A 26793-nucleotide genomic window follows, 5' to 3' on the forward strand; every position below is an offset into this window, starting at 1 on the left:
GTAAAGAAAGCTCTAACCAATCTACAGAATGATAACATTATCAGAAAGGGGGTGGTTAATACATGACAGTTTAGAAAAGGGACAGCCAAGCAAAGAATAATGGTTTCGTAGATTTTAGAATCTATTCATTGGAGATAAATAGTCCACTGGCGAAAGTCTATGTACTTCACTGGTATACCAAACCTGGATCAAACAATCCTCAAGCACCTCCCTGTAGTATTATTGCATGCTTACCAAACTTTACAATTATGAACGTGGCTTTCTGGGTATCATGGCAACTAAACAGTAAACATGAATCTTTCTAATACTTTATAGTCACTTCTTCACTGATCAAACTTCAGAGTTTGGCAAGCAAAACCTTGATCAACTCTGCCTACTTTGAAAAAACTTAATTTCAGGACTTATAATACTAATGGCCTGAAACCAACTGTGATTCTAACTAGCTGCTAGCTCATTGGTTTACCCAAAAAGTGAATTTTTTTTCTCTCCTCCTTCTTCTATAAATTCTATTTTTGTCTTTTCTCCTAATAAGAGGCTGACTACATCACTCATGAGTCAGTTACTTGCGTGAAGATAACTTACTAAATGCTGCGAAATTTTCTTCTGCACACTTAAATGACTTGTCTCTATTTTCTTTTTTTTGACTTGTCTCTATTTTCATTTACCTTTAAAGGTATTACACATTCTGCAGCTGGACAATTCAGGTAGAGTCCCCTGCAATTGGAAAAAAAAGAACTTGGTCAAGGTCAGCTAATAGGAAATAAAAGAAACAAACAAGTTCATGAGTTTTAACAAACAAGATGAATACATAAATACAGTTCTTACAAAGTCAAACGTTATTATGAAGGCATAGGAAAGGGCAAAACAGCCATCAGTATTTTGGCCAGGAAGTACTAGATGAGAAGATCTGGACCACGGGGGCAGGTGGCTGGAGAGACGAGGCCAAAATTTGAGTACTTACTATATGCTGGACACAGTTTTGAATATTCTATACATATTCTCATTTAACACTCACCAACTCTATTAGGTTTTTGTGTATAAAGATAATACTTCATCTATAATTTATATGACCACTGCCAGCAGACCATATCGTTTTGGGCCATTTTCCTAGTCATGATACTGCTTTCTACCATGGGGAATTTGGACATATTACAGAAAAAGTTTAATGCATCTACATGACATATTAAAAAAAATTTTTTTTAAAGGTTTATTCATTTTTCAGAGACAGAGACAAAGCGTGAGTGGGGGACGGGGAGAGAGACATAGAATCTGAAGCAGGCTCCAGGCTCTGAGCTGTCAGCACAGAGCCCGACTCAGGGCTTGAACTCACAGACCACAAAATCATGACCTGAGCCGAAGTTGGATGCTTAACCGACTGAGCCACCCAGGTGCCCCCATCTACATGACATTTGTATATAATAAACAAACTTATGATTTCTTTGTATATGTATAAAATAAAGTTTTTCTGAGGGGCTGTTTGTCGGGCACTCTATTAGGTACTTTCATGTATAGTAGACCATTAAATCCTTTTACTCATCCAAATTCATGCAACTAGAAAGTGTCTTAAGGGCTAAAACCCAAGTTTGATTCCAAAGTCCTTGATCATGCTACTACACACTTTTCCTGCCATTAAATACAAATCTGTTATCCTGAATGCTTGTTCTGACCTCTGGAAACTATTCATCATATATCTAATCATTTTCCCATCTGGCAGTTCAAACATCCAAAGATTTCTACAGTTCCTCCAGGTTTCCAGTTCATTAAGTTAAACACCCCTAGTTCTATTGAGCATACATGTTTTTAATCTCTTTTTTAAAATGTTTGTTTAATTTTAAGAGACAACGGGAGTGGGTGCACAAGCGTAGAGGAGGGGCAGAGAGACAGAGGATCCATAGCAGGCTCTGTGCTGTCAGCACAGAACCTGACATGGAGCTTGAACTCATGAACCGTGAGAACCATGAGACCATGACCTGAGCCGAAGTCAGACGCTTAACCGAATGAGCCACCCGGACGCCCCTATCAAGCATATTTTTAGGAGCATGGCCAGATTCAGTCTAATGTATATTGTTTTAAAATATAAACAGCTATGTTTAAACATAATATAAACAGCTGTTTAAAATATAAACAGCTATGTTCTACAAAGGATTTGAAGTACTGACAATAAGCAAATGCAAGAAAACAAACGACAAACTGTAATAGTAATAGGAGTCTGGATCCAGGAAAATACAAAGAAAGCAGAAAATACATCATACAAAGAACAGTGGCTCAGAGCTAACTGGCAGCCAAAGTGAAAAAGGAATAAAGGTCAGTTGCATAATTCTCATTCACAAAAGTTTAGTAGTTCCTTTGGGGAAAGATTTTCAAGGAAAATTTAAAAACAAAAATTTTAGACAACTGAATATCATCTTTCTCAATTTCCCTATGGTATTTTACATAAGAATTGCCTGGACAGAGGCATCCTAACTTAATATTGTTTGTGGCTGAAAGCATTTCCTTTTCTAGATTTTAAGCCATCTTATTACACAGTACTGAATCACCAAACTGAAGAAACTTCTATAAAGACTTTGAAAGAAATCTTTCCTTCTTTTTCCAAAGATTTCTGAAAACAACAAAACAACAAACAAACAAAATCCACTACTTGACAACCACACAATAAAATGCAAATTTTTAGTGACCATTTGCTCTTCAAGGCACTGTCTTTGGGTGCTGAATTTTAAGTGGACTCCTTACAAGGAGTTAACCAGTCAGGTAATACAGCAGCACCAATGGCGTATTAATGGCAAAACACTCTCCTCTGAGAGCAAATAAAGGATTTGCTACAATTTTTAAAAACATAATCCTTAAAAAAAAAAAGGTGGCATAGATTAGCACTAATTTTGATATCAGATAAGCCTAGGTTCTGATCTTAACTTCACACTCACAACTGTGGACAAAACGATTAAATGAGCTCATGTGCGTGGCATATGAAAATACTAATTAAATGTTCCTTATCACTGTTTTTTTTTAACTTCAACTTAACCATGTAGATTTCTTGACATCCCTACATCTCGTCTAATAGAAAAGGTGCTCAGTAAATGACAAATAAATGATATCTATTTAACGTGCAGTGCCAATACACAACGGTGTAGTAGAGCCATGCTATTTTTCCTTCAGACTGCCATTTAACTAGGGTGTAGGTATGATGGTTTTGTTAGGATTTCAGTTGTAAGACGAAAACTAATGCATCAACATCCTTTTAATGTAAAAAGCTCTACCAGAAGAGCCTGGTTCATCAACATTTTAGAACCAAGCATGGTGCCAGGGTGACCGACCAGGCAGCAGGATTCATTTGGGGCATCCGGGCTGGGATGCCATCAAAGGTTCTCACTCCTGTGGCAGTTCTGGGACGAAATCTGTTCCTCGTTGTGCCTGCTCCTCTCTGGTCACTTTACACTTTTGTTACTGATTTTCACAGTTCTCTCTTTACGAGCACAAGGCTCTTTAAGCCGAGAAACTGATACGTTGGCAATGCGCCCCTTGCACAGAAGGCCTATTACTGCTGGAGAGACCGACCAACGGTACTTCCAGAAAGAGGCTGTCACCCCAACAACTATCTATGGACTTTGGCCCGGGCCTCGAGCCACTTACCAGTTGGCCGCGCCGGGGGTCCTCGGGGCCTTCGGGCTGCGTGGGGAGGGCAACGACCCAGCCCGGAGAGCCGAGGGGGAGCCCTCTTCGAGACGAGTACCCCAGCTCAGACTGCGGAGCTGGACGCCACCGGACTCACCTCACAAACCCCGAGTTAAGAGGGAGAGGGAAGCGGGCTGCCCAGTCGTCCCACCACTCACCGCCAGGTCTCCGCCAGGCGCCGCTCGGGCCGCCTAGCACCTGCCGGCGGTACCCCGCTGACTGGGCACTCCAGGGGAGGTGGCTACGGCCCCAGCAGGAAAAGCCAGATGCCTGTTAAGCACAGCCGGAGCAGGGTCGCAGGGTCTCAGAGTCGCAGAGACGAGGAGGGAAGCCGAGAGGCCGGCTGGGGGATGGGGGTCCTGCCTGGGCACACCGAATCTCCCGCCCTGTCCATGGGCGGAGTCCAGGAAAGCCAATAGAAAGCGTAGTCAGCCGAGAGCGACGTCTCTGCCCGCCAGTCGGTTTCGGCCTGCCGGCCCCCCCCCCCATCAAGAAACCTGAGGAAAACGAATCCCTAAACTCGGGTTCTGGGCCTTTCCTAGTCTCTTTCCGTTTCCGGGGAAAGGAGAAGGAAGTGTTGCTTACACCTGGAGGCATTTGTAGAGGTGTAGCAGGTTGAGCGGTCGGCCCTGAGGCAATCTTAAAAGTCTTCATTGCTTTCTCTAGACACCTTCTTTTGAGCAAAAAGATAATGGGAATGAGTTTGCGGTTTAAAAAAAAATTTTTTTTCTTAACGTTTATTTATTTTTGAGATAGAGAGACAGAGCATGAACTGGGGAGGGTCAGAGAAAGAGGGAGACACAGAATCCAAAACAGGCTCCAGGCTCTGAGCTGTCAGCACAGAGCCCGACGCGGGGCTCGAACTCAGGGACCGTGAGGTGACTGAGCCACCCAGGCGCCCCTATGTCGTTTTTAAACATTTATTTCGTTTGGGGTGAAAGGTAGGATTGCGTACATCTTAAGGTTTGGGGGTAGGGAAGAGGGAGACCGTCTTCTCTGTAAACAAGAGAATTAGGGCCGGGGCACTGAATATGGAGATGATCCGGATCGGACTCCTAATGGGATGGAGATACTGGCAAAATAGAACGAGTATATACAAAGAGATACTGAAGAAGAAAAGGATTGGACCTACTAAGATACGGTATTACCCACTAACAGAATATATTTCGTTTAGATGCATTTATTCAAAACAAAAAGCACTACAGAATACCCTGCATACTAGATAACGATATACTGTTGAGACAAACACGATCTCTGCTGTCACAGTAAATACTGTAGGAGAAGATAATGAAGGGACAATGAGAAAAATGCTACCATATGAGAAGTTAAATGTTTATTGAATCACGTGGCAGAAGTATCTAAAGGACAGAAGTCTGGAACAATTTCCTTGGAGGAAGAGATGTTTAGACTGAGGGTTAAGTAGTTTTAGGCCAGGGAAAGAGGAGGGGCAGAATTTTCCAGCTAGAAAGCCCAAGTCAATATAGCAGGTACCTAAAGGGGTAAGAGGCAAGCACCAAAGTTGGGTCTGTTGTTTTGCGCGCTAGTTTGGCTCTTGGTACACTAGTCAGAGTTGTACTGAAAGATCACTGGATAAGGAGTAAGAGTGGGAGCAGAAAGAAGGGATGGAGTCACACCTTTTGGAAGCTGTTTAAGAAATCCATGTGAGAAAGAAATGATGGTAGCCTGGATACCTTAATATTCCATTTTGGTTGGCAAAGTTTAAGAAAACAAAGGATAAAGGCAATTTTCTCTATATTGGAAATTAAAAAGGAGTCTGGGGAAGGGTGAGTAGGGAGAAGAGGAAAGAACATAGCTGACAATTAATGAAGTGATTGAAAAATTCATAAAAATATGAGGAATACTAAGTAGACATTCAATGTTCTAATATGTTCTTTACGTTTCTATGATGCAAACTCTCTTCCATCTCTTTTTCAAATCTACACTAAAGTCTAGACTCAGAGGCCTTGGTTTGAGTGGTGGGTTTAGATTGTTTTTGTGGTGTATTTGTGGAAAAGAGGGAAGGAGCTGAGTGTCCTTCATTTCTCTCAGTCTTTTTCTTTGAATAGTTCAGTTTGTTCAGTTAACTTTGAGCACCTACCTATACCAGGGACACAGTGCCCAGATATGTCCCTTACCATTAAGGAACTTAAGATTCTTATTGGGTAGAAAGAATCAGGTAATTTCAATGCAATAATGTGTAAGTGCAAGGATAGAATTTGCTGAGAACTACCAGGACAACTACCACTTAGCTTAGGTAAACAGAGGAAAAGTAGCAGAGGAAAGGCCTATCCAACTACAGATGATAGAGAATCAGGATGGAAAAGGGATTTCAGGAGGAGCGTATGCTATTAAAAAATGGGTGTGGTAGGGGTGTTTAGGTAGTGCAGCCGGTTAAGCGTCTGACTCTTGGTTTCAACTCAGGTCATGATCTCACAGTTTGTGAGTTCCAGCCCCACTCTGGGGTCTGCACTGACAGCACAAAGCCTGCTTGGGATTCTCTCTCTCCCTCTCTCTCTGCCCTTCCCCCACTCGCACTGTCTCTCTCTCAAAAATAAATTAAAAAATGAGTGTGGTAGTACAAAGCAGTTTGGTGTTAAACCTTAAGTAAAAGTATGAATGATAGGAGATGGAGTGGGAGAAATCTCAGGCTAAAGAACAGAATTTATCCTCTATGATGGAACCATTGAATAACTGTAACCAGGGGATTGATAGGTGTTTTTTATTAATCACTAATGAAGTTAAATTTGAGAGGGGCAGGGGACTAGTTAAGAGGTTATCAAAGCAGTCTAGATATGAAGATGAACAGAGAAGTTTGAACTGTAGTAGTAAAACTGGAAAGGAAAGAATGAATTTGAAAAAAAAAAGGCAAAGTCAGCAGGATTTGGAAACTGGATATAGAAGTGGGGGAGAAGGAAGACATAATTCCCAGGTTTCTGGCATTGTTTCCTGGGTATTAGTTCCCAGTGTGCTGTGCAAGATTACAGGTAAGAGGGAAAGAGTTTAGCTTGAGGCATCTTGACTGTGAAACTACTTTGAAAGACGGATATCCAATTATCCTGCAAACAGTGGATATAAGAGTTTGAAAATCGGTCAAGAGATCAAGAGAGAGATCTAGGGGTCATCAGTGTATAGATTAGAGCCAAAGGGAGAAAAAAAGAATTGCCTTAGGATGCTGAGTAAAATAAGAAATGAAGTGAGATACCTCATCTGAGACAGGCAGCATGGAGATGAGGATAGCTGTAGATAGAATTGTTCTTTGAAGAAGAAGTTGAGGCTCCATTTGAAGAAGAGTTGAGGCTCCTGAGAAAGTGGTACTTCAAAGTGATGAAGCTTTGGAACATAAATTGAAGGGCATTTAAAAGTGGGCAGGCCCAAGAAGTACAAGAACCTCAAAGTGTCAGGGGCTTAAGGTTAGGGCCAATGAAATTGTATTCATGCCTATAGCGTCCAGTGGTCTGAGTAAGGAAGAGAAAAGGCAGAGTGTAGCATTGATGAGTCTACACACACACACACACACACACACACACACACACACACAGTGGATTAATCTCTTAAATTGGCATTTACTGTTTTATATATTTCTCTAGGAAAAAAAAAATCTTGAGTCAGTGGTCCTGGGTGAAAGAAGGAAAGCTTAGCTATGAATGCCAAAGATTGTTATAAGATTAAAGAGAGTTTTCAATGTTGATTGCACATGAGAATTACCTGGGAAGCTGTTAAAATTACTAATGCTAGATCCCAATCCCAGAGAGTCTGAATGTGGCCTGGTAATCAAAATTTAAGAAAAATTTTCCCCAGATGATTTTAACATGCAGTGGTGTTGAGAACCACTGAGTTAGGGAGTATGAAAATTTTTATCATATGAAATGATCTAGGTGCTATGCATTAAACACACACTTTCTAAGGGTATAATAGGACTAGAGTGTCAGTGACAGATGCCTCAGCACATAATTTCTACCCAGTTTTTAAATTATTTTTAACATTTATTTTTGAGAGACAGAGACAGAGTGTGAGCGGGGTGGGACAGAGAGAGAGGTAGACACGGAATCTGAAGCAGGCTCCAGGCTCTGAGCTGTCAGCACAGAGCCTGATGCAGGGCTCAAACCCACAAACCATGAGATCATGACCTCAGCTGAAGTTGGACGCTTAACCGACTGAGCCACTTACTCAAGTTTAAAAAAAATTTTTTTTAACGTTTATTTATTATTGAGAGACAGAGAGAGGCAGAGCGTGAGCATGGGACGGACAGAGAGGAGGAGACACAGAATCTGAAGCAGGCTCCAGGCTCCAGGCTCCGAGCGGTCAGCACAGAGCCCAACGCAGGGCTTGAACTCACAAACTGAGAGATCATGACATGAGCCAAGTCGGATGCTCAACTGACTGAGCCACCCAGGCGCCTCTCAAGATTTTTTTTTTTTTTTTAAGATATCAGTTTGATTTCAGTCCTGCTCAGGAGAAAATCATTACTTCTATCTGAACATCTAGGAATAAAAAAATTCTCACTAGGAATACAGTAGTGAGATCCTATTTTGTCTCCAGGATTTTTTTTTTAATTTTTAAAAATTAAAAAAAAACATTTTTTAATGTTTATTTTTGAGAGAAAGAGAGAGCATGAGGAGGGAAAGGGCGGGGCACAGAGAGAGACCGACCCAGAATCTGAAGCAGGCTCCAGGCTCTGAGTTGGCAACACAAAGCCCAACCTGGGGCTTGAACCCACAAACCATGAAATCATGACCTGGGCCCAAGTGGGATGCTCAACCAACTGAGTCACCCAAACGCCCCTATCTCCAAGGTTTTTTTACACCAGGGATGATAAAACCCTCATAAAGCACAAATTAGTAATGAAAGATTTGGCAGATTAATCCTTAAAAAATATGCACATAATTATTCAGACTCTGGGAAATGAGTTTTAGAATAAAGAGTTTTACAGTGTACATAACATAGAGTTTTATAATGTGCATAAAGCCATTATTTATAAGTTGTTTATAAGTATCTGTAGAATTTAAAATTCTGATTATTTTCTTTGAGGAAATGGGGATATTTCCCACTGAGTGTTGATTGGAGAGAATAAAAAATATTTTTGAATTGTGTTTAAATTATACAATGATTCAGATTTTAAGTTTGTATTGGTCAGCATGACCTGGCCAGAAAAAAATGTTTCATTCCTATGCATTAAACACTGTTCCCTAAGTGCCAAAAGTGACTGGTCCTTCAAATGAGTTTTAGAAGCAGTCAGTCCCACTCGTTTCTCATATAACATCTTGAGGAAAACCAGAGTTGTTATTATGGATTATATTGATCCTATTTGGATGAGGACCCAGGGGCCAGATTTAGAGCTTTAGAAACTCTAAACATAAAACTTTATTTGTACCCTTTCTGATGGTGTTTAAAACATTAAATCCTAAAATAATTGTAAGTCAGTCCAAAAAAGTTCTAATTTCTTCTTAAGCTACCTGGCAGGTTTGTTTTGTTTTGTTTTGTTTTGTTTTTGCAGGGGAGGGATGAGGATAAAAACAGATAAAATATTTCTAAGTTTTTTGAGAGCTTCCTCTGCTTCATTATACTCTAAGTCAGCTTTTCTCAACTTAGGCCCCTCACACAAACCACACAAAGACTATTTTCTCCTCTCTAGAATGGTACACAATTATGGATGGTACATAATTGGAACCACACATAGGAGAGAATTTATAATTATGTATGCCTAGGGTTTTAGGGCTTGATTCTTTCCTGGACTTAGTTTGCCTATTAGTAATCTAGCTCTACTAGGATCCAATCTCCCCCTCCCCCCCCCCCCCCCCCACTTAGGGGTCTTGACTTTGTGGGGAATAGGACAAGTATACTAATAATTGAGAATAATCAATACTGTATGAAGCAGCATCTTATGTTAAGTGCACAAGTCCATGAGCCTGAGTGTCTAGTTCAATTCCAGCTGTACCACTTACTAGCTCTGTGACCTTGGACAGATGAACGTTCCTTTTCTTACAAAAGGAGAATAACAGTACTTATCAGACACTGTTGTATTATTGAATTTTTAAAGTTGTTAAAGTCGTTAGAATGGTGCTTGGGATGTCCTAGAGCCCAATGAATGTTGTTATTGTTTAATTCACATGGGAACAATCTCTGGAATGTAAATTATTGTGATGTGGACCACAGTTGTATATGTATTAGGGCAGTGTTGCTGCTATCTTGTTAATATTCACTATTTTATTACAGTAACTTAGTTTTTCCCTTTGTATTTTCAACGTTTTTTTTTTTTTTTTTTGGGACAGAGAGAGACAGAGCATGAACGGGGGAGGGGCAGAGAGAGAGGGAGACACAGAATCGGAAACAGGCTCCAGGCTCTGAGCCATCAGCCCAGAGCCCGACGCGGGGCTCGAACTCACGGACCGTGAGATCGTGACCTGGCTGAAGTCGGACGCTTAACCGACTGCGCCACCCAGGCGCCCCTCCCTTTGTATTTTCTAAAGTTTTCAACATGAGCAAGTAGGACATTTTTAATAAAAGGAAAAAATTGAAACTGTCAAACTGGTGAATCTCATCCACCCTAACTACTGCAGATGCAGAATCAAGGCAAAAACAACAAACCAGACTTTGTGAGTTGCCTTAAACCATTCTCTTCTGAAACTGATCATCTATATCAGCAAATTTGAATTAAGGCATAATAAACAAGGTATTTTTAAAAAGTATTTTATATTGCTTAGATCTGAAGTAAAAGAATAAAGCCTTGGTCCATAAGCAAGGAACAGTAGCTATGAGGAAAGAGGGGGGTTGGAAATAAAGGCCCGAGACTTTTCTAGAAAATGCATATATAAAAAAAGGAAAAGAGGGCCTGGAGCTCAGCCCTTCATTCAACCCATGTTCCAAGAGAAGGCTAAAGTATATCTTAGAAAACACAATGTGGGAAAGACCAAAAAGTTGAGTGACTAGAAAACTAATTACTGGTAAGTGTACAGGGAAACAGGCACTTTCACACCTTGCTGAAGAGAATGTAAATGACTAGTAATGTTGGATCTTCTTTATAAGGACCTTAGGAGAAAATTTTCAGTTTTTTCATCTCAGTTCTAGAAACAATTGTGCTTTACCTAAGAAACTGATTTGTCTTATCTTAAGGATCTCTAAAATTCATATAATTAATCTCTCTTTACATTTGGCTGTTTTAAAGTTCAGGTAGATAAATTTGTATCTCAACAATAACATAAATGTACGGCATGTATTTTATGTATTAAGTTCATTCCTGCCTTCATGTTATTTATTTTACGGTGCTGTATGTAACTTTATTTATTGCCTTAATTAGTTTTATAAATTGCCTTAATAGTGTGTCATATAAATAAAAAGTTCAGACATACATGAATATAATGGCATGCTTTGAAAAAAATACAATGAAGGACCATTTTAGGGTGTAAAATTTAGGTAAGATATAAAATTAACTCAGGGGAATCCAGTCAAAAGCCAAATAAAGCTGTATTTTTATACTGTACAAAAGAAAATTTACAGTCTTAATGTAACTAGATACATCTAGGGGAAAATTACACATCTCTCAAGAAACACAATATTTAACATCTTAGATATGTTTCTGCATTGCAGACTGATAATGAATTTTATACATCTTTATTTACAATAACTTAAAATATTTTTTCATCTCTGGCAGATATTTACAAGGTCAACAGTGACTATGTTTCACATTTCAACAATCAACAGCATTAACCAATTCAGTAAGACAGTTAAGATAATGGCTTACATGCACCAATAAATGATTTTAAATGTGCGTTTTTTTTCTTCAGCTCTGAAAAAATGAAAGTTTTCACTAGTCCTAGGTTGAAAGGACATCAGTCAATAGAAATCATATTTTCTTCATGCCTATCCTATTTAAATTTTCACCGGCACGAGTCTCTGAATACTTGGGAAATTTATACCAAGCTGTAGGTTGATGCTGGTTTAAAAAAAACAAGAAGAGCTGATCTATACATTCCATATCATTTTATGAAGCAAACATGTGGGATATCTCCTGTTTACTTGTCCATTGTGACATAGACCAGACTATATATTACTATAATAAAACCCTTGAGAAATTGTAGCTCAGGAGAGCTCAGGAGACAAAATAGTGCGAAAATAATTTTTGCACCATAAAAACGGTTTCTCTTAACCAGTTAAAATGAATGTAAAGTCAGCATAATTTTTAGAATGAGAATCAAAAAGATTCACTGGAAAGCAGTTAAGCTTATTACAAATATTTATTTATCCATTTTTTCATAGACTTTAATAACCTGTATACCCAACGTGGGGCTTGAACTTACAACCTTAAGATCAAGAGTCACATGCTCGACTGAGCCAACCAGGCACCCCACAAATATTTTAAAACAATACATGGAGCATTGAACTTATCTCTCAATTCATTGTGGATGATAAAGCTTAAAAAAAAATCCAAAACCTACATTAGGAATTATTGGAAAGCCAATCTTCTGTTTCCAAGATAGCCTATCAATACGTTACTTTTAAACTACAACCTGATATGAAAAAAAACCACATATATAGAATCTGTTTGCAACATTAGTTAATATATAATTACATTTTGTGTCCCGCCCCCCGAAAATCATTACTTAATAGTTTAAGTAAATCCATTAGTTCTTATTGGTCCATGCATTTAAAAAATGAGTATTTTAGCTTTTATTAATGATGTTTTCTGCAAAGAAAAAAAAACAAAACACCCAGAGTGATCATGTACATAAATTATGTAAAAACATACCATTTTGGCTAGTATCATACTTACTGGAAATAACTGCCATTACCCATTTTAAAAGATGCATTTCCATAACTCCCCCCTCAATTTTATTAAAAAGCCATCATATCATACAATATACCAATTTTAGGAATTTCAATACTGATAAGCAGAATCCTTAATTTAAGGAGACATGAAAATGTGCCATAATGAATAATATTTGGACTTCTTAACTGGTACTTTTGCTGGAAGTGTAAAACGTTGACATAAGAAAGCCTGAAATGGAATCTTGTAGGTACTGTATACCTATGTTGCAGATCAAAGAATCATTTAGTATTTATTTCCCCCAGGGCTAGAGAGTAATCCTTTATGTTAAAGGGGCCTCATTCCTTAACAGTTAGGTACTTTAAAAAAATTATATTTGGTTGATACATTTTCTTTGGTAAATTTTGTAATCAATGAAGAATTTCCTCTGATACAATTAACACTGAGCTGTTGACACATAAATACAGCAAACCAGTTTGATACCAATTCTGCAGTTGGGGATGGATGGTCCAATTAAGTTCCTTTCTCTTTGAAAATAAAAGAATTTCCTTATTGAGCCTACCTCCAGATACACAAAGACTCATATATACTGTAAGCTATACTTAATTCTGATTTTTGTAAAATCTATATTAAGCCTAGAATCATAAAATCAGTCATCTGAATGTGCCTTAACTTGTAAACATTTTCTCAAAATCCAAAGTAAAACATAGAACCTACATTTCTGTACTGTGCTGCCAGTTATTTCACATCATTTCCAGCTTTCGGCTAACTTCTATTCTGAACTGTTTGCTCTTGTGTATATTACTCATGTGACTAATAGTTAAGAGTACAAAAATACTGAAGCAATTGAAGTTACCAAAAGTTTATGATTGTGTGGTCAGGTTTAGAAGGAATGTGTCTATGGAATAGGGGAAGGCTGGGTGATGAGGACTCCTCTAATTCTAATGGCAGGATCACCATACAAATTTCTGGCAATGCCAAAAACCTAATATAATTTAAGTGCACATTGGTTGACTTTATGAATATTATTTCCTATGTATATTCAGTGCCAATATGATATACCCATTAGGTACACAATGCAGATAATACTAAAATTTATGCCTTATATTATCAACATGACCACCCTGGAAATGGAAAATTGTACCAATCTGGTGACTCATGATTTTATTAGCACTGTTTACAATTTCACACTGCATTCCATCTTATAATCTGGCAAATATTCTAATTTTTGAGAATTTAAGTTTTCAATAATTTCTAGTTGGTTTTCAAATAACTTGTTTCTAGAAAGCACTTTAAAAAAATTAAAGTATTACAAATAAGTGTCTCAACCGACTTAGTGGTTTGAAACATGACAATAATCATTCAACTTGAAAGGTAAAAAGTCTTATATTCAGACTGTTTAACATAGCCATAGTATAGAAAAGTTGCTCTAAAATTCTTACAGATTTTCTGACCACTGGCATGACCTATTAAACATTTTTAACCTGAAAAACAAATACATAACTGAAATACTGATTTAAAAAAACCCAAAAACTTAGTTTGTAATCCAAGATTAGAAATGGAGAGCTCTTCCTTGCCAGTGTTTATATAAATAGCATACTACCCCCTAAAGACAGATACTAGTTTTTTAAATTGAACATGCAGATAATTAAATGAGACAACTGACTGTTATTAACTAAAGTATTCAAAAATGGACCCATACAAACCTCACAAAGTGAGGTAGCAGAAACACCCCACTTCATTAAAATATTCACAAAAATAGTGCAAACAAAAAAAATCTGAAAAGTTATTCTCAGTATTCCTGTGTCTAATAAATAGTTTAATTTAAAGCTACTAAGTGGAATTTGAGAATATACATTGGAAATATTGAGCTTATATAGCTGAGACTACTGCATTTAAGACATTTTATATGGTATATACATTTTAAATGACATTATGGTCACCATTCCATTATGGAATCATAAACTTCACACTATAAACCTTTTTCAATTACATAAGGAAATATTGCTTGTATCTATTCTAAAGCACATGTAAGGTTCTATTTTCTCAACATTAGAAATTAATGGAATGAAATTTATTTAATCTTTTCTTTGCAATACTCCATTGTGCAATACAATTAATTTGCCACCTAGGTGACTGTGAAAGCTGGCTGGCTGATTCAAAAGTTATTTTAAAATAGCTAGAAACACTGATCAAAGCCATTTCTTTGGGTTTATTTTTGCATTTAAATAAATCCCCAGAAATATAATCAACTATAAAATGGCAGCATACAACTGGCATGGGGCAGAAAATAGTAAGGCATAAATTAGAATTAAAAAAATGTATCTATCCTTACATCTGTGGTATAGATACCTACATTTCCAACACTTCCCATCTAGGTTTATTACTCTGCATATTTTCTGGATTTCATACTTTTCTTAATGTGCTATATTCACTAACTACTAGACCAGAAATATAAAGAAACTGCAAAAATGGAGACAGTTACATACCACATTTACCATAGTAGGAGTACAGGGAGGCAGTGGGTGTTAATATGCATTTGATGGGAGACAGTAGTGATATTCTGGCTCTGCTTCTTAGTTATGTGAACTTAATCATGTCACAACCGTTTTGAGTCTCAGTTTCCTGAGGATGATATTTGGGGAGCTGGGCTACTAGCTAGATTATTTCTAGGGTCTCATCTAGCACAAAAATTCTGACTATAATAAACAGGCACAGAAGAGTAACTGGGAGCATAAGAGTGGTGGTAGGGGTCAGTACTTCAAACTATAACCATTTTCCCCCTTCCAGCTTCTCTAACCTGACACAGATGGCATCAATCAGATTGTTTTATTATAGAAAACAAGTATTTTCTCTGTAATGAGCTTTTCCATAGAGAGAAGGACTTTTTCTTATGAAAGGTAAGAAGTATAAAACAACAGGCTGTTAAATAATAAAGTATGCATATTGCTGGTATATATTTGTAACAGCTGTTGTATATCTGAAAACTATTTTGAATTAAATGCCAATAAATAATGCAAATGAATATAAAAAATCTCTTAGAAAATTTGACTTATGGTTTATTAAAACTCATTCCATTTTAGTTATATCTTGCACAGGAAATCTGTTCTAAGACCCTGAATGCACAGTTTGTACTAAATGAAATGTTTCTTCATTAAAGCCAAATCACATAACTTAAAAGAATGGAAAAAATGTTACAGGGTCATGAAACATTAATAGGTATATATACATACAAAATATGCATGTATATACATACAGATAAATGAATTCTTAGAAGTTGAAAGTTTTTCAAAACCAACTTTTCAAGTAGAAGATTTTTAACAAAATAAAAGCGAGATTTATATGTATTACAGCTTTTGCTGTAATTTGGTATTGTTTTGTGTGTGTGTGTGTGTGCGTGCGCGCGCACGCGCTTTAAACCATGCTAGATTTAGATGCCAACATATGTACAACTTGTTGAAATCAAAACAACCCATCAGCCTCCTAAATCAACCGCTGATGGCCAAGATCTTACCCCTTGGTAAGAACAATGCTCTTTTCCTTTCATACCTGAAACTTTGCTTTCCTCAGGATGTTACAGATCTTTACACCTCATTTTTTTTGGCTGCTTTCAAACTCACTTATCTGACATCCCTTAAATTAAAAAAGAGGGACATCTAAAATATGTCTTTGTGATACACACACACACACACACACACACACACTCACTCACTCATACACACATCAATACATTTGTATTTATAAACTTTTAACTTTATCCCAGACTTTGGCAATGTTGTAGTAGTAGTATTGGTTGTGTTAGTTCAGTTCAGGTTCTAGGTTTCCATTTTCACATGAGCTGAAAAATGTTACAGACCACCAAATTCAAACAAGCATCTCATCGTTCTTATAAAGATTCTAACAAAGTCCCCTATAAAACAAAACAAACCCTCTTAAAATAAGAAGAGGAGAGGGGAGATTTTCAGATGTGGAAAAAAACAAGAGGCATTTTTCTGATTATTTTATCAAAATCTACTGTAATTTTAATTGGTAGAGATAAAAATTTAAACTTTGTTAATTAAATACTTGCTTTCTATAAATTCAGTATATTTTTCTTTCACAATAAAATAAAAATGTCTAAATGTATAAAGCACTAATAGCTCTGATGTATTTTGTGGAAGGATAATGTATATCAGTTCAAGTCACAATACACTGATTTTTAAAAAACCAATATATTCTCTTCTTTTTCAATCAAGCATTAGAGCCTGAGACCCAAAAGAACTTATACTGAAATCTTACCCAACCAAATCAGAACTAAAAAAAAATTTTTTTTCACTAATAATGTTTTTTGTAGCCTCTTAGCACAATTACCAAAATGATACTTACATACATTCAACATCTAGCTTACTGGCATGATTTCCAAGTTTTATAAAAATGAGAAACTTTTGCAGATATATGATCAGAAGGTACACAAATTGCATTACACTAAACACAAAGGCAGTGTGGTCCTTGTCGGAGAAATCAAGTCAGTACCCCCTGGTAGAAATGTTCTATAAAAATGTGTCACGTTGAAGCATCAGTGTTTTCAGCCAATTATCTGTCCCTGATGTATTTCCTTAAAGTATATGATCTATCAGGACTTCAGGTTTCTTAATCCAAAATATCTGACTGAATTTAGGTACATCTAGAAAGCAGCTGAAAGGGCTTCTCCAATAGTCTGACATCACAGAAAGCAAGTTGAGAAATCCCTCTCTTTACCTGAAGACGTACTTATTCTACTTCAGTCATCATCAGCTCACAAAGGAAAAGAAAAAAACCTATCAAAACTTCCCCTCACACACACAGTCCCACACGAGCTAAACAAAAACCACCCCTCCCCCTCCCCCAACAAACCCCAGCACCAAAGTGTCAATCATTCCTGGGAAATAGAACATGCCCCTTGGATTCTCTGATTTGTTAGTTGTTCCAACTTTAAGGACAGAAATGACCTATGTCCTTGTGGGGAGGAGGGAAGACATGTTAATAATGACTATAGAGCCATTGAGAAAGTGCATTATCAATTAAACAATTTTGAGCCCTGCCCTCCAAAGGAGGGGGCCATAACGTGATTTAAATGCCTCAGTAACTGAACATTGTGTCCTGGAGATAAAGGAGATGGGGGGAAAAAGAGCCACCCACATTTTAATGAAAAAGTGCAGCAGTCTACCACCTTTCCCCATGCTTCTCAAGAAAATGATTGCACAGACTCAGAGAAGTCCAAAGTCATAGCAGAATCTCTGAGGCACTCCTGGTTAAAAGAGAAAAAAATATGATCCAGTAATCTCCACAGTTCTATAAATTATGAGAACAAACCCGTTTTGTTTTTTTTTTAAACAAAAGCCAAAGAATCAATTCATAGGGATCATATACACCATTTCCTCTAACGTATCCTCAGTCTCACAGTGCTGAAATGGGACCGATCAGCCTACGATGGATTGCACATCACCCACAGAGAAAGGAAGGTATGGAAGATGCATACATTTTATACTGCTTCACAAACACATTTACAAGGAATAAGGTGAAGAGAAGATATAGGAAGGAGGAAAAAAGAAAACCTTATTGCTGTTTCCATACAAAATACAGTATGAAGATACCTAAACTAAATCAAATCTGATTACGATGACCAATTTTTTCACAATGTGGGATGAAGTGTCTTCATGTACAATGAAATGTTCAGTTTAAAAGGTAAGCAAAAAGATGAGAGAGGATGTCAGAACTACACCTGGGATATTAGCTGCATATTGAAACTTGGGGATCGAGACTGCTTGGTTAAGGGAGCTCCTGGGCTAAGGAGCTCTTTACCTTCTCCAGCTTGACCTAGCCGGTCTTCCTGTAGACTGATAGTTGAGTATCGATTAACATTGTTAGCTGCTAGATTAGTAACTCCCTCAGTGCCAACCCCAATGCTGGTACTTGCTTGACTGCCATTTACATAGTCAAATGATTTACTTGAGGAAGCACTGGCTGTCCGGATTAGACTTAAACTATTGGCTTTTGGCACCACCTGGCCAGCAGGCAGGCTCAGGTGTTTCTTCATCGGTGTCAGCTCGATTGAATCTACACTAAGATCAGTTGGTTGCTGTACATACTGCCTGCGAATGACTGAATCTCGAGGGCTCTCACTGGATTTGATGACAGAAGCTGTTTCTTTATCCTTAGCTGAACGCCCAGCTGCTACTTTCCTTAAGCTTCCCCTCTGAGAAGAGGAGGATGGTTTGGTCCCAATTGGCTGACTGCTGAGGGAGGCCCCTGATGAAAAGCCTTCATCTGCATCATTTAGGTTTACCGACTCTTCTCCTCCATTTACACCCTCAGCACCTAAAAAACAAATCAGACAGACTCAGCAATAGCTAAGTTAAAAAAGAAGGAATTGTGAATAAAAACTCAACTGACCTTATCTCTTGGGTAATGTTTGCTATAGGTTGGAAATGACCCTGTTATCAAATCAACACTTACCCTAAATAATTTAGGGGAAGAAATCTTAATCTGCACAGAATTCTAATATGCTATCCATTGTGTTTATTCAGTTTTAATTAGTCCAGCTTTAGTAAGACTATCCACAAACAAACTTAGTATCTCAGTATTTAGGCATATAAAACAACTTCAGGTGAAATACATTTTGTTACTAATCTTTATAATACACCCTTGTCAATTTGAGGTGATGATATCTATCTGGTTTAAAAAAATCAAAAGGTTTTCCTCATATCTTCCTTAACCCACCATAAAACAGACCATTCAAGAGTCACCCTTCTAATTTCAGTCACCCAGAATAATGTCAAACTCATTATTCCTACAGGCAAACCCTTTTTAAAAAGGGCAGTAAGATTTTACATTTACTCAACAGCTAAGTGCTTCTACATGGCTTTAAAGCTTTTAACACGGAACTAGTAGATTTTCTAACTCTAAAAAATTGTATATTGTTTCCAGTAACATCATAATTATATTTTGTCTTATGGGCATATCTACTCACTGGTTTCCATATTTTCTTGACAAATTAATGTGAAGGAAATATTTGATTATCAGTAACTAGCAGAGATAGCTATAAGGATTTTTACTTTCTATAGTATGTACATCTGTAATAATTTAGATTTTTAGTCTTGAGATGTATTATTGTTATAACCACAAGATAATGTGTGTCCCATTATGTTTCGTGCAGAAACTGCAGTTAACAAAAGAATCCTTACCTTGGGATTTTGTTAGAAGGGAAGAAGCGTATCTAATATATTTAATTTGGGTTTTCCAGAAAGCCCAATTCTCTTACTGAAAGTATGATCAACAATCTCTTAACGGATAGCAGTTTGCTACATCATTACATATGTTTGCCAGACTGCAAGAAAGGTTTAATCTGAATCCACATATAGATATAAATATTACAGTTAAGGTATTAGGAAAAAATTCTAAACAAATACTACTTTGAGATATAAGTTATCTAAGTAAAATACACATAAAATATTTAAACACAATCTTTATTTAACATAGTACCTGGAAAAATAAAAAATAGTTTCTTAAATATATTTTCTTATATGGATTAGTTATTTCCTTCCTTCAAAAGAAGAACAAAATAGACTATCCTTAAAGCAGAAGGCATGTTGTTATTATACCCAGCAGTTTAATAATTAACCATCATGCAAAGCCATATGAAAATGCAGCTGACACCACTTCTCTCAACCCCTTCTTCAAAAGAGTATATAACGCACCTCAAAATGAAACTTTATATTATATTCACATGGTATCATCTTAACAATTTACTTACAGTTAGTATAAAGAAATCCAAAATACCCAAGAAAAGGTATTTACTGGTTCACAATTGATATCAGTAACATAAAACTGTAGTGAACAAAAATGTATCATCAGATATATATCTATTTATACTGAGGAAAGGAGACTGAGAGACTTAGTGGTAGCATCTAAATTTTGCCTCATGCAGATCTGATGCCCAAGCAATATGGCCATAAAAGAGATGATGATAACATAAAAGCCACCATGCAAGAGAATCTACAGATACTGCATATACCAAGAAATGCTGTTTCAATACAATTGAATACTAATATGCTTTAATTATAGGCATTGTCCTCAGTTTAGTAAGAATTTTAAATCCAACTTTAATTTTTTATTAATGTTTATTTGTTTTTGAGAGAGATAGAGCACAAGCAGGGCAGGGGCAGAGAGAGGGGGACAGAGGATCCAAAGTGGGCTGTGCGCTGACAGCAGAGAGCTCAATGTGGGAATGGAACTCACAAACTGTGAGATCATGACCTAAGCCAAAGTTGGATGCTGAACCGACTAAGCCACCCAGGCGCCCCTAAATCCAACTTTAAAAGTTACAAATAAAATGTTACTTGACAATCAGGGTAAGGGAAGGCGATGGGTTTATAGTCTCCCTTCAATTTCAATACATAACAAATATAATTTTAATTGTAAAATGATTTAAAACCATCATACTAGAAAATTCTTTTAAAAGGCCAAATATTGATGTTAATACAAAAGCTCCAGCAGACTTCAGAATTACCAAAACTTTACATAGGTTTTAGTAATTTCCTTCCTTCTATTTAAAAAACCTCAAGGAATAAAAAGGCAGTTATGTCTCACAACTTTTTTTCCTTTCTATTTTTTTCCCTGGATGATGATAACTCTACTCATGATCTGCAGGGAAGATAACCAAAAAGGATCTTTAATGAAATTTTCCATTCATGTCTGCCTTTTCTTATAAATTTAGCTCCTTCCGAAATTGATGTAAAGATATAATTAATCTAGATTAAAAGGCAAAATAATTTTTGAGAAATTTCAAACACATTGAAGGAACTTATTCCTCTTTCCTTGTGGCAATACCCCACTCTCACAAACTTAAATTTTACCAGTGATAGTAAATATTAAAAGAGGCCATTTTAAAAGAACTACTATTTCGGTTCCTTTTTCAAAGTATATGACTTTTGATGAACTGGAAGAAATGTACCAACCTAATCCCACACTCTCTAGAATTTCATCAAGCATTAATTAACATAGTACTACATTTAGCACAAATAATCAACATTCTAAGAATGGTAGTATATATATCAAGTGGCTCATTTAGTCATCAGGAATGTTGAGAAACAGGCTGTTGTTCAATTTAGGCCTACTATGGGTTCAACATCAATTCATATACTTATTTTTATGCCTTTTTGACTATCTCAGGGATAACAAAGAGATACAGAGAAACTGAAAAGGGAAGGCTGCATCTTTCACAGGATCTCTGTGAAACAGCACCAACTTTTTGGGGTCCTTAGATCATGCACATGCAACACTGTTAAATGAAGTCAGGTCAATGTGGGCAAATGGGCAAAGGAACAGAGGACAGATTTAAATTCTTACTGAGCATGCTCAAACGCTAATGCACCAAAGAGCAAGAGACTTCCCTAAGGTGGAAGGTAACTGCTCCATATATGTTTGGTCTTAAGTAAAAATATATAACTTATTTTAAAACTATTTGCTATATTTTATTAATTAGTGTAAAGGTTCCAGAGTAGCAATACATTAAATAATGAAAAACTTAGGCTACAGTTCCCTCTTTCACAAAGCCAACTCCTATGAGCATTACATGTAAAACGGCAAATAAATAGTTTCCTATTGGAGAAAAGTGTTCTTTTACAGATGGTGGTGGTGGTGGTGGTGGTGGTGGGTGGTGATGGTGGTGGTGGTGGTGGTGGGTGGTGATGGTGGTGGTGGTGGTGGTGGTGGTGGTTGTGGTGATTTGGGGGTAAAAATAAATTCTCATTTTGAGATACCGACATTGTGGAAACAAGATCTACTAGGATACCTGAACTCTAAATAACACATTTCAATTCTGTTTGGAAGCTAAGACAACCATCAATATTTACAATAAATGATAAAATGCAGTGTCCACCAGGATAGCACATTTATAGAGGAAAGAGGCCAGTAGTTTACTAGTTAGACCCAGGTGACTTGACCCACAGACTGTAAAAAGTGATCAATACTGGTTTACTCTGTCAAAGAGATAAGAAATTCTTGTTAACTGACCAACCTGGACTTAGAGATAAATCGGCCAGCTCCACTTTAGTCCAATTTCCCAAAGATAATGTATGAATGTTTTAAAACTCTCTTCATATATTAAGGAATAAATTATTATATACAAGAAATCAATTCATATTGTCATGTCCATTGGGTGCATTTTTCCTTTCCCAATGTTAGAATAAACATGCTCAGTAATAAAAAAATCCCAAGCATTTTGGAGATAGGCCTCTGCCTTGTTAGTAGCCATGCCAAGCTGTTCTTTGATTACACAGAATGCAGATTCCAGGCCAGCACAAATGGTAACTAAAGATTGTACCTGACCTGGTGCTAGGCATATGGGGAGGTGTGCTTTGCAAGGAGGAGCTAATACACCCTGGGATAGTGGAAACACACACTAGAATGGAAAGATGTTCTGCTTGGGGATAGAGAGCCAGGATCCTTCTCCAGCAACTGCCTCACTGACTTCTGCCTCCTCATCTCTGTCCTACCCTCTGTTGTGGCTGCTGCTGAGTTGGGCTCCGGTGAGCCGTGCTCAGGGGTCCTGCGCACCAGCACCTCCCCCTCTTGCACACGTTTGATCCCTAGGTCAGTGGAGCCGTGTTGGACCGGGGAGCCAGGAATACTCGAGTCAGCCTCGTTTGAGAAGTCAAAGCCATCTGGGATTCAACATATAAAATTTTAGTGCTTTTGTGCTGTTCTATTCTTTTCTGAGCATTTTGCCCCAGGCAGATAAGAGAATGTATATATGGATATGATAAAAACACAAACGCTATTTATATAGTTACATGTGTGTGCACAGCATGCACACACATAAGGAGGCAGATGAACAATATGAGGTTTGCAAATGAATAGGACAGGAAAATAGGGATCATTAAAATGACAATTAATATCTCTTAGGCAAGACAGCTGGACCATTTAAGTACCATATGCCTATGAAATACTGCTGGATTCAGCACTTACAAAAAAAGGAAAAGCAAAGATAAAAATCTAAAATACAATAACCAACTCTATAGATAGCTTGTATTTCACCATTGATTTGGTCAGTTACACAATTTTCTCCCACAATGTTCATACATGCACCTTTTTTCCCATTATAACAGGTTTAAAGAAACTTCTTTCCAATTGTTATTACTAGTTCAAAAATAAGACAAAAATTAACTTGATCTTATTTTCTGTTTTAATGTTCATAGAGCAGTCTAAATAACATCTTTCTACATCATAAAAAATATATATCTATATCAAAATAAATTCAGGCACTTAAACCGCGTTTCCAGTGCTATATTAAAAAACAAAACAATTTTACTTTAATTATATACAGTACTATAATATCATGTGTTAACCTAGTCTATAAAAACAGTGATAAATTTGCTACAATCCATGAATGGGCTACAGGAATTTTGTACTCACCTTCTCTTCTCCATCTATGACGACGGATTGAAGCTGTTGTAATTGCAGTCCGAGAAATCCTCGGCACTGTTGGAGTGACTTCCACTTTAAGTACTTTCTGGCCTTCTTGTGAAGAATCAGGAGCATCAAATGGTAACGAGTTTTTCATGGCATTGGCAACCTAAAATGATAATATAAAGCCTATATATATTTACACTCAATATATAATTTATGATTATGTTTTACTTCATGTTTCCATAATTTTATTATGTTTCCATAATTTTTAAAAATTTATTTTATTTAGGGGTGCCTGGGTGGCTCAGTCGGTTGAGTGTCCAACTTTGGCTCAGGTCATGATCTCGCAGTTCATGAGTTCGAGCCCCATATCGGGCTCTGTGCTGACAGCTCAGAGCCTGGAGCCTGCTTCAGATTCTGTGTCCCCTTCTCTCTCCGCCCCACCCCTGCTTGTGCTCTGTCTCTCTCTGTCTTTCAAAAATTAATAAAATTTATTTTATTTAAAAAATGTTTTTAAGTAGGCTCCATGCCCAGCGTGGAGCTCAATGCAGGGCTTGAACTCAATAACCCTGAGATTAAGACATTAGCTGAGATCTAGAGTTGGAAACTTAACCAACTGAGCCACACAGGCACCCCTCTATAATTTTTTGAATATGTATTTAAAACTGGTACTATAAAATATAAAAGTACAATATGTCAAAAGAGTTTGTACCTCCATTGTTCTGTATTGTTTTAGGGAAGCTTTTAAAATGAGAATTTATTTTTAAAAATGTGAGTCATACACTCCACAGATTCCTTAAAGTTGTTCACTTGCAAAGAGAAAAGGCATTCCAAAGAAAGAAAATTTTTTAACATTTGAACCCTGATAAAGAAAATTTAGAGTAGGGTTTTGATTATTCAGATGATAAATAACATGCAAAATTTAATCTCCGATAAAAAACAATTAGCCTTTTCTCCACTCTGTTTCCATAAGGAGAAATTTTGCCTAAACATGGCTGGCACTTTGTTTCACCACTGTGTGTGTGTGTGTGTGTGTGTGTGTGTGTGTGTGTGAGAGAGAGAGAGAGAGAGAGAGAGAGACAGAGACAGAGACAGAGACAGAGAGACAGAGACAGAGAGGGAGAGGGACAAAGGAGCGAAAGCGAGTGCAAGCAAGAGGAGGGGCAGAGAGAGAGGAGACAGAGAATGACAGTACGGAGCCTGACACACGTGGCTTGAACCCACGAACCGTAACATCATGCCCTGAGCCAAAATCAAGAGTCACGTGATTAACCAGATGAGCCCCCAGGCTGCCCCAACTGGTGCATGTTTCTTAACTGGGAAGTACTAATTTAGCAAAGATCTTGAGCTAGAGAATTGTTTTTCTCCCTTCCTCTATACTTGGAAGGGACAAGTAAAATGCAGCCTCCTGGACAAGTGTGACAGTTCTGCCAATTCAAACTTCTCCAGGAGGCTATTCCAACATCCAGACTGAGGGGTGGGGAGTTAAGTCTTTAAATTTAGCTTTTATCAGGAATAAAGATGAGGCTTGTTTCTCTGCCAACTATTTTACCTATCATCTGGCTCTAAATTTTAATAGAGAAAAGGAGTGCTGTTTGTTGGGTCCCTCAAAGGTCCCCCCACAACAAAGGATTGCTCTAAGATTAGAGATTACTAATCTCTTTACTTATATTGCCTTGGAAATGCCACCTCTACTTAATTTATAAAACTGCTACAAGGAGAAAAGTATGAATTTGAAGAGTATCACAAATGCAGGGTATTATTATTATGAAGTAATTATTTTATCTTCTTATCCATTTATTTTAATGTGACCCTTAGGGTAAAATTAGGCATGTTGACCTGAGAGAAAAAAAAATAAATTCAAATAGTAAATAATTATTATAAATGCTACCTCAATAAATTTATATTTGTATTAAGATATTAAAAAATGGTACAAAGAAAACAGCTTTAGAAATTGTGCTCTTGGCGTACCTGGGTGGCTCAGTCGGTTAAGCGTCCGACTTCGGTTTAGGTCATGATCTGTGAGTCAATCCCGCGTCAGGCTCTGTGTTGACAGCTCAGAGCCTGGAGCCTGTTTCAGATTCTGTGTCTCCCTCTCTCTCTGACCCTACCCTGCTCGTGCTCTGTCTCTCTTGCTCTCAAAAATAAATAAAACATAAAAAAATTTTTTTTAATTGTGCTCTTAAAGTGTTACAAGTAAAAAACCACAAATAATACTTAAAAAAAATTTTTTTTAACATTTATTTTATTTTTGAGAGACAGAGAGAGAGCATGAGCATGGGAGAAGCAGAGAGAGAGAGGAAGATACAGAATCCCAAGCAGGCCTCAGGCCCTGAGCTGTCAGCACAGACGCAGGGCTCAAACTCATGAACCACAAGACCATGACCTGAACCAAAGTCGGACGCTTAACTGACTGAGCCACCAAGGCGCCTCCACAAGTAATATTCTTAAAATACCATCATAATACTACAAAAAGCCCAGAAAACACAGAAATTTGCAAAGAAAAACCATCCACAGTTGAATCACCTGATGACCATTAGATTTGTATGTTGCCTCTGTCTTGTCTAGATTTAAAAAAACAGTTGTACACTGCCTGACTGACCACTTACACAAGCTAGCATTTTCTTTAGCATAAATTTTTGAATATAAAAATTTTTTTTCAGTGTTTATTTTTGAGAGAGGGGAAACAGCATGAGCAGGGGAGGGGCAGAGAGAGAGGGAGACAGAAAATCCCAAGCAGACTCTGTGCTATCAGTGCAAAGCCCGATGTTGGGCTCGAACCTATGAAATGTGAGATCAAGACCTGAGCCAAAGTCGGATGCTCAACTGACTGAGCCACCCAGGTGCCCCTTGCATATATAAAAACTTTATCATACTCTGCTGTGAAACATCTTTTTTAATTAAGAATTTTTTAAGTTTATTTAATTTGAAAGAGA

The 26793-nt window shown here is 37.3% G+C and overlaps 2 protein-coding genes across 12 annotated transcripts in view; both read right to left on the reverse strand.

The window, feature by feature from the left end:
- The window catches only part of ORC2 (origin recognition complex subunit 2), a 44344-nt gene extending 40325 nt beyond the window's left edge, over positions 1-4019 (reverse strand). Inside the window, exons 1-2 of one of the 4 annotated variants that reach the window (XR_005790460.1) lie at positions 3628-4019; positions 666-720 (exon numbers count right to left, since the gene is read on the reverse strand). The gene's annotated coding sequence lies outside the window, so the exon portion shown is untranslated. Of the gene's footprint in view, positions 1-582; positions 721-3627 lie in introns of those variants that run through there. The other 3 variants (XM_040475806.1, XM_040475805.1, XM_040475807.1) reach the window with 3 other exon arrangements.
- Positions 4020-11106: 7087 nt separating this feature from the next.
- HYCC2 (hyccin PI4KA lipid kinase complex subunit 2) overlaps positions 11107-26793 on the reverse strand; it is a 91232-nt gene continuing 75545 nt past the window's right edge. For 7 of the 8 annotated variants that reach the window (XM_040475818.1, XM_040475820.1, XM_040475815.1 and 4 more), the window contains 3 exons: positions 23864-24023; positions 22945-23112; positions 11107-18766 (listed from right to left, as the gene is read on the reverse strand). In XM_040475818.1, the coding sequence (XP_040331752.1) occupies positions 18165-18766; positions 22945-23112; positions 23864-24023 (930 nt within the window). In that variant the 3' untranslated portion in view covers positions 11107-18164. The remainder of the gene's footprint in view (positions 18767-22944; positions 23113-23863; positions 24024-26793) is intronic. The other variant, XM_040475822.1, reaches the window with a different exon arrangement.

The sequence above is a fragment of the Herpailurus yagouaroundi genome, unplaced genomic scaffold (genome assembly GCF_014898765.1).
Source record: "Herpailurus yagouaroundi ecotype Mexico unplaced genomic scaffold, PumYag 140, whole genome shotgun sequence".
In the NCBI taxonomy this organism is placed as follows: domain Eukaryota; kingdom Metazoa; phylum Chordata; class Mammalia; order Carnivora; family Felidae; genus Herpailurus; species Herpailurus yagouaroundi.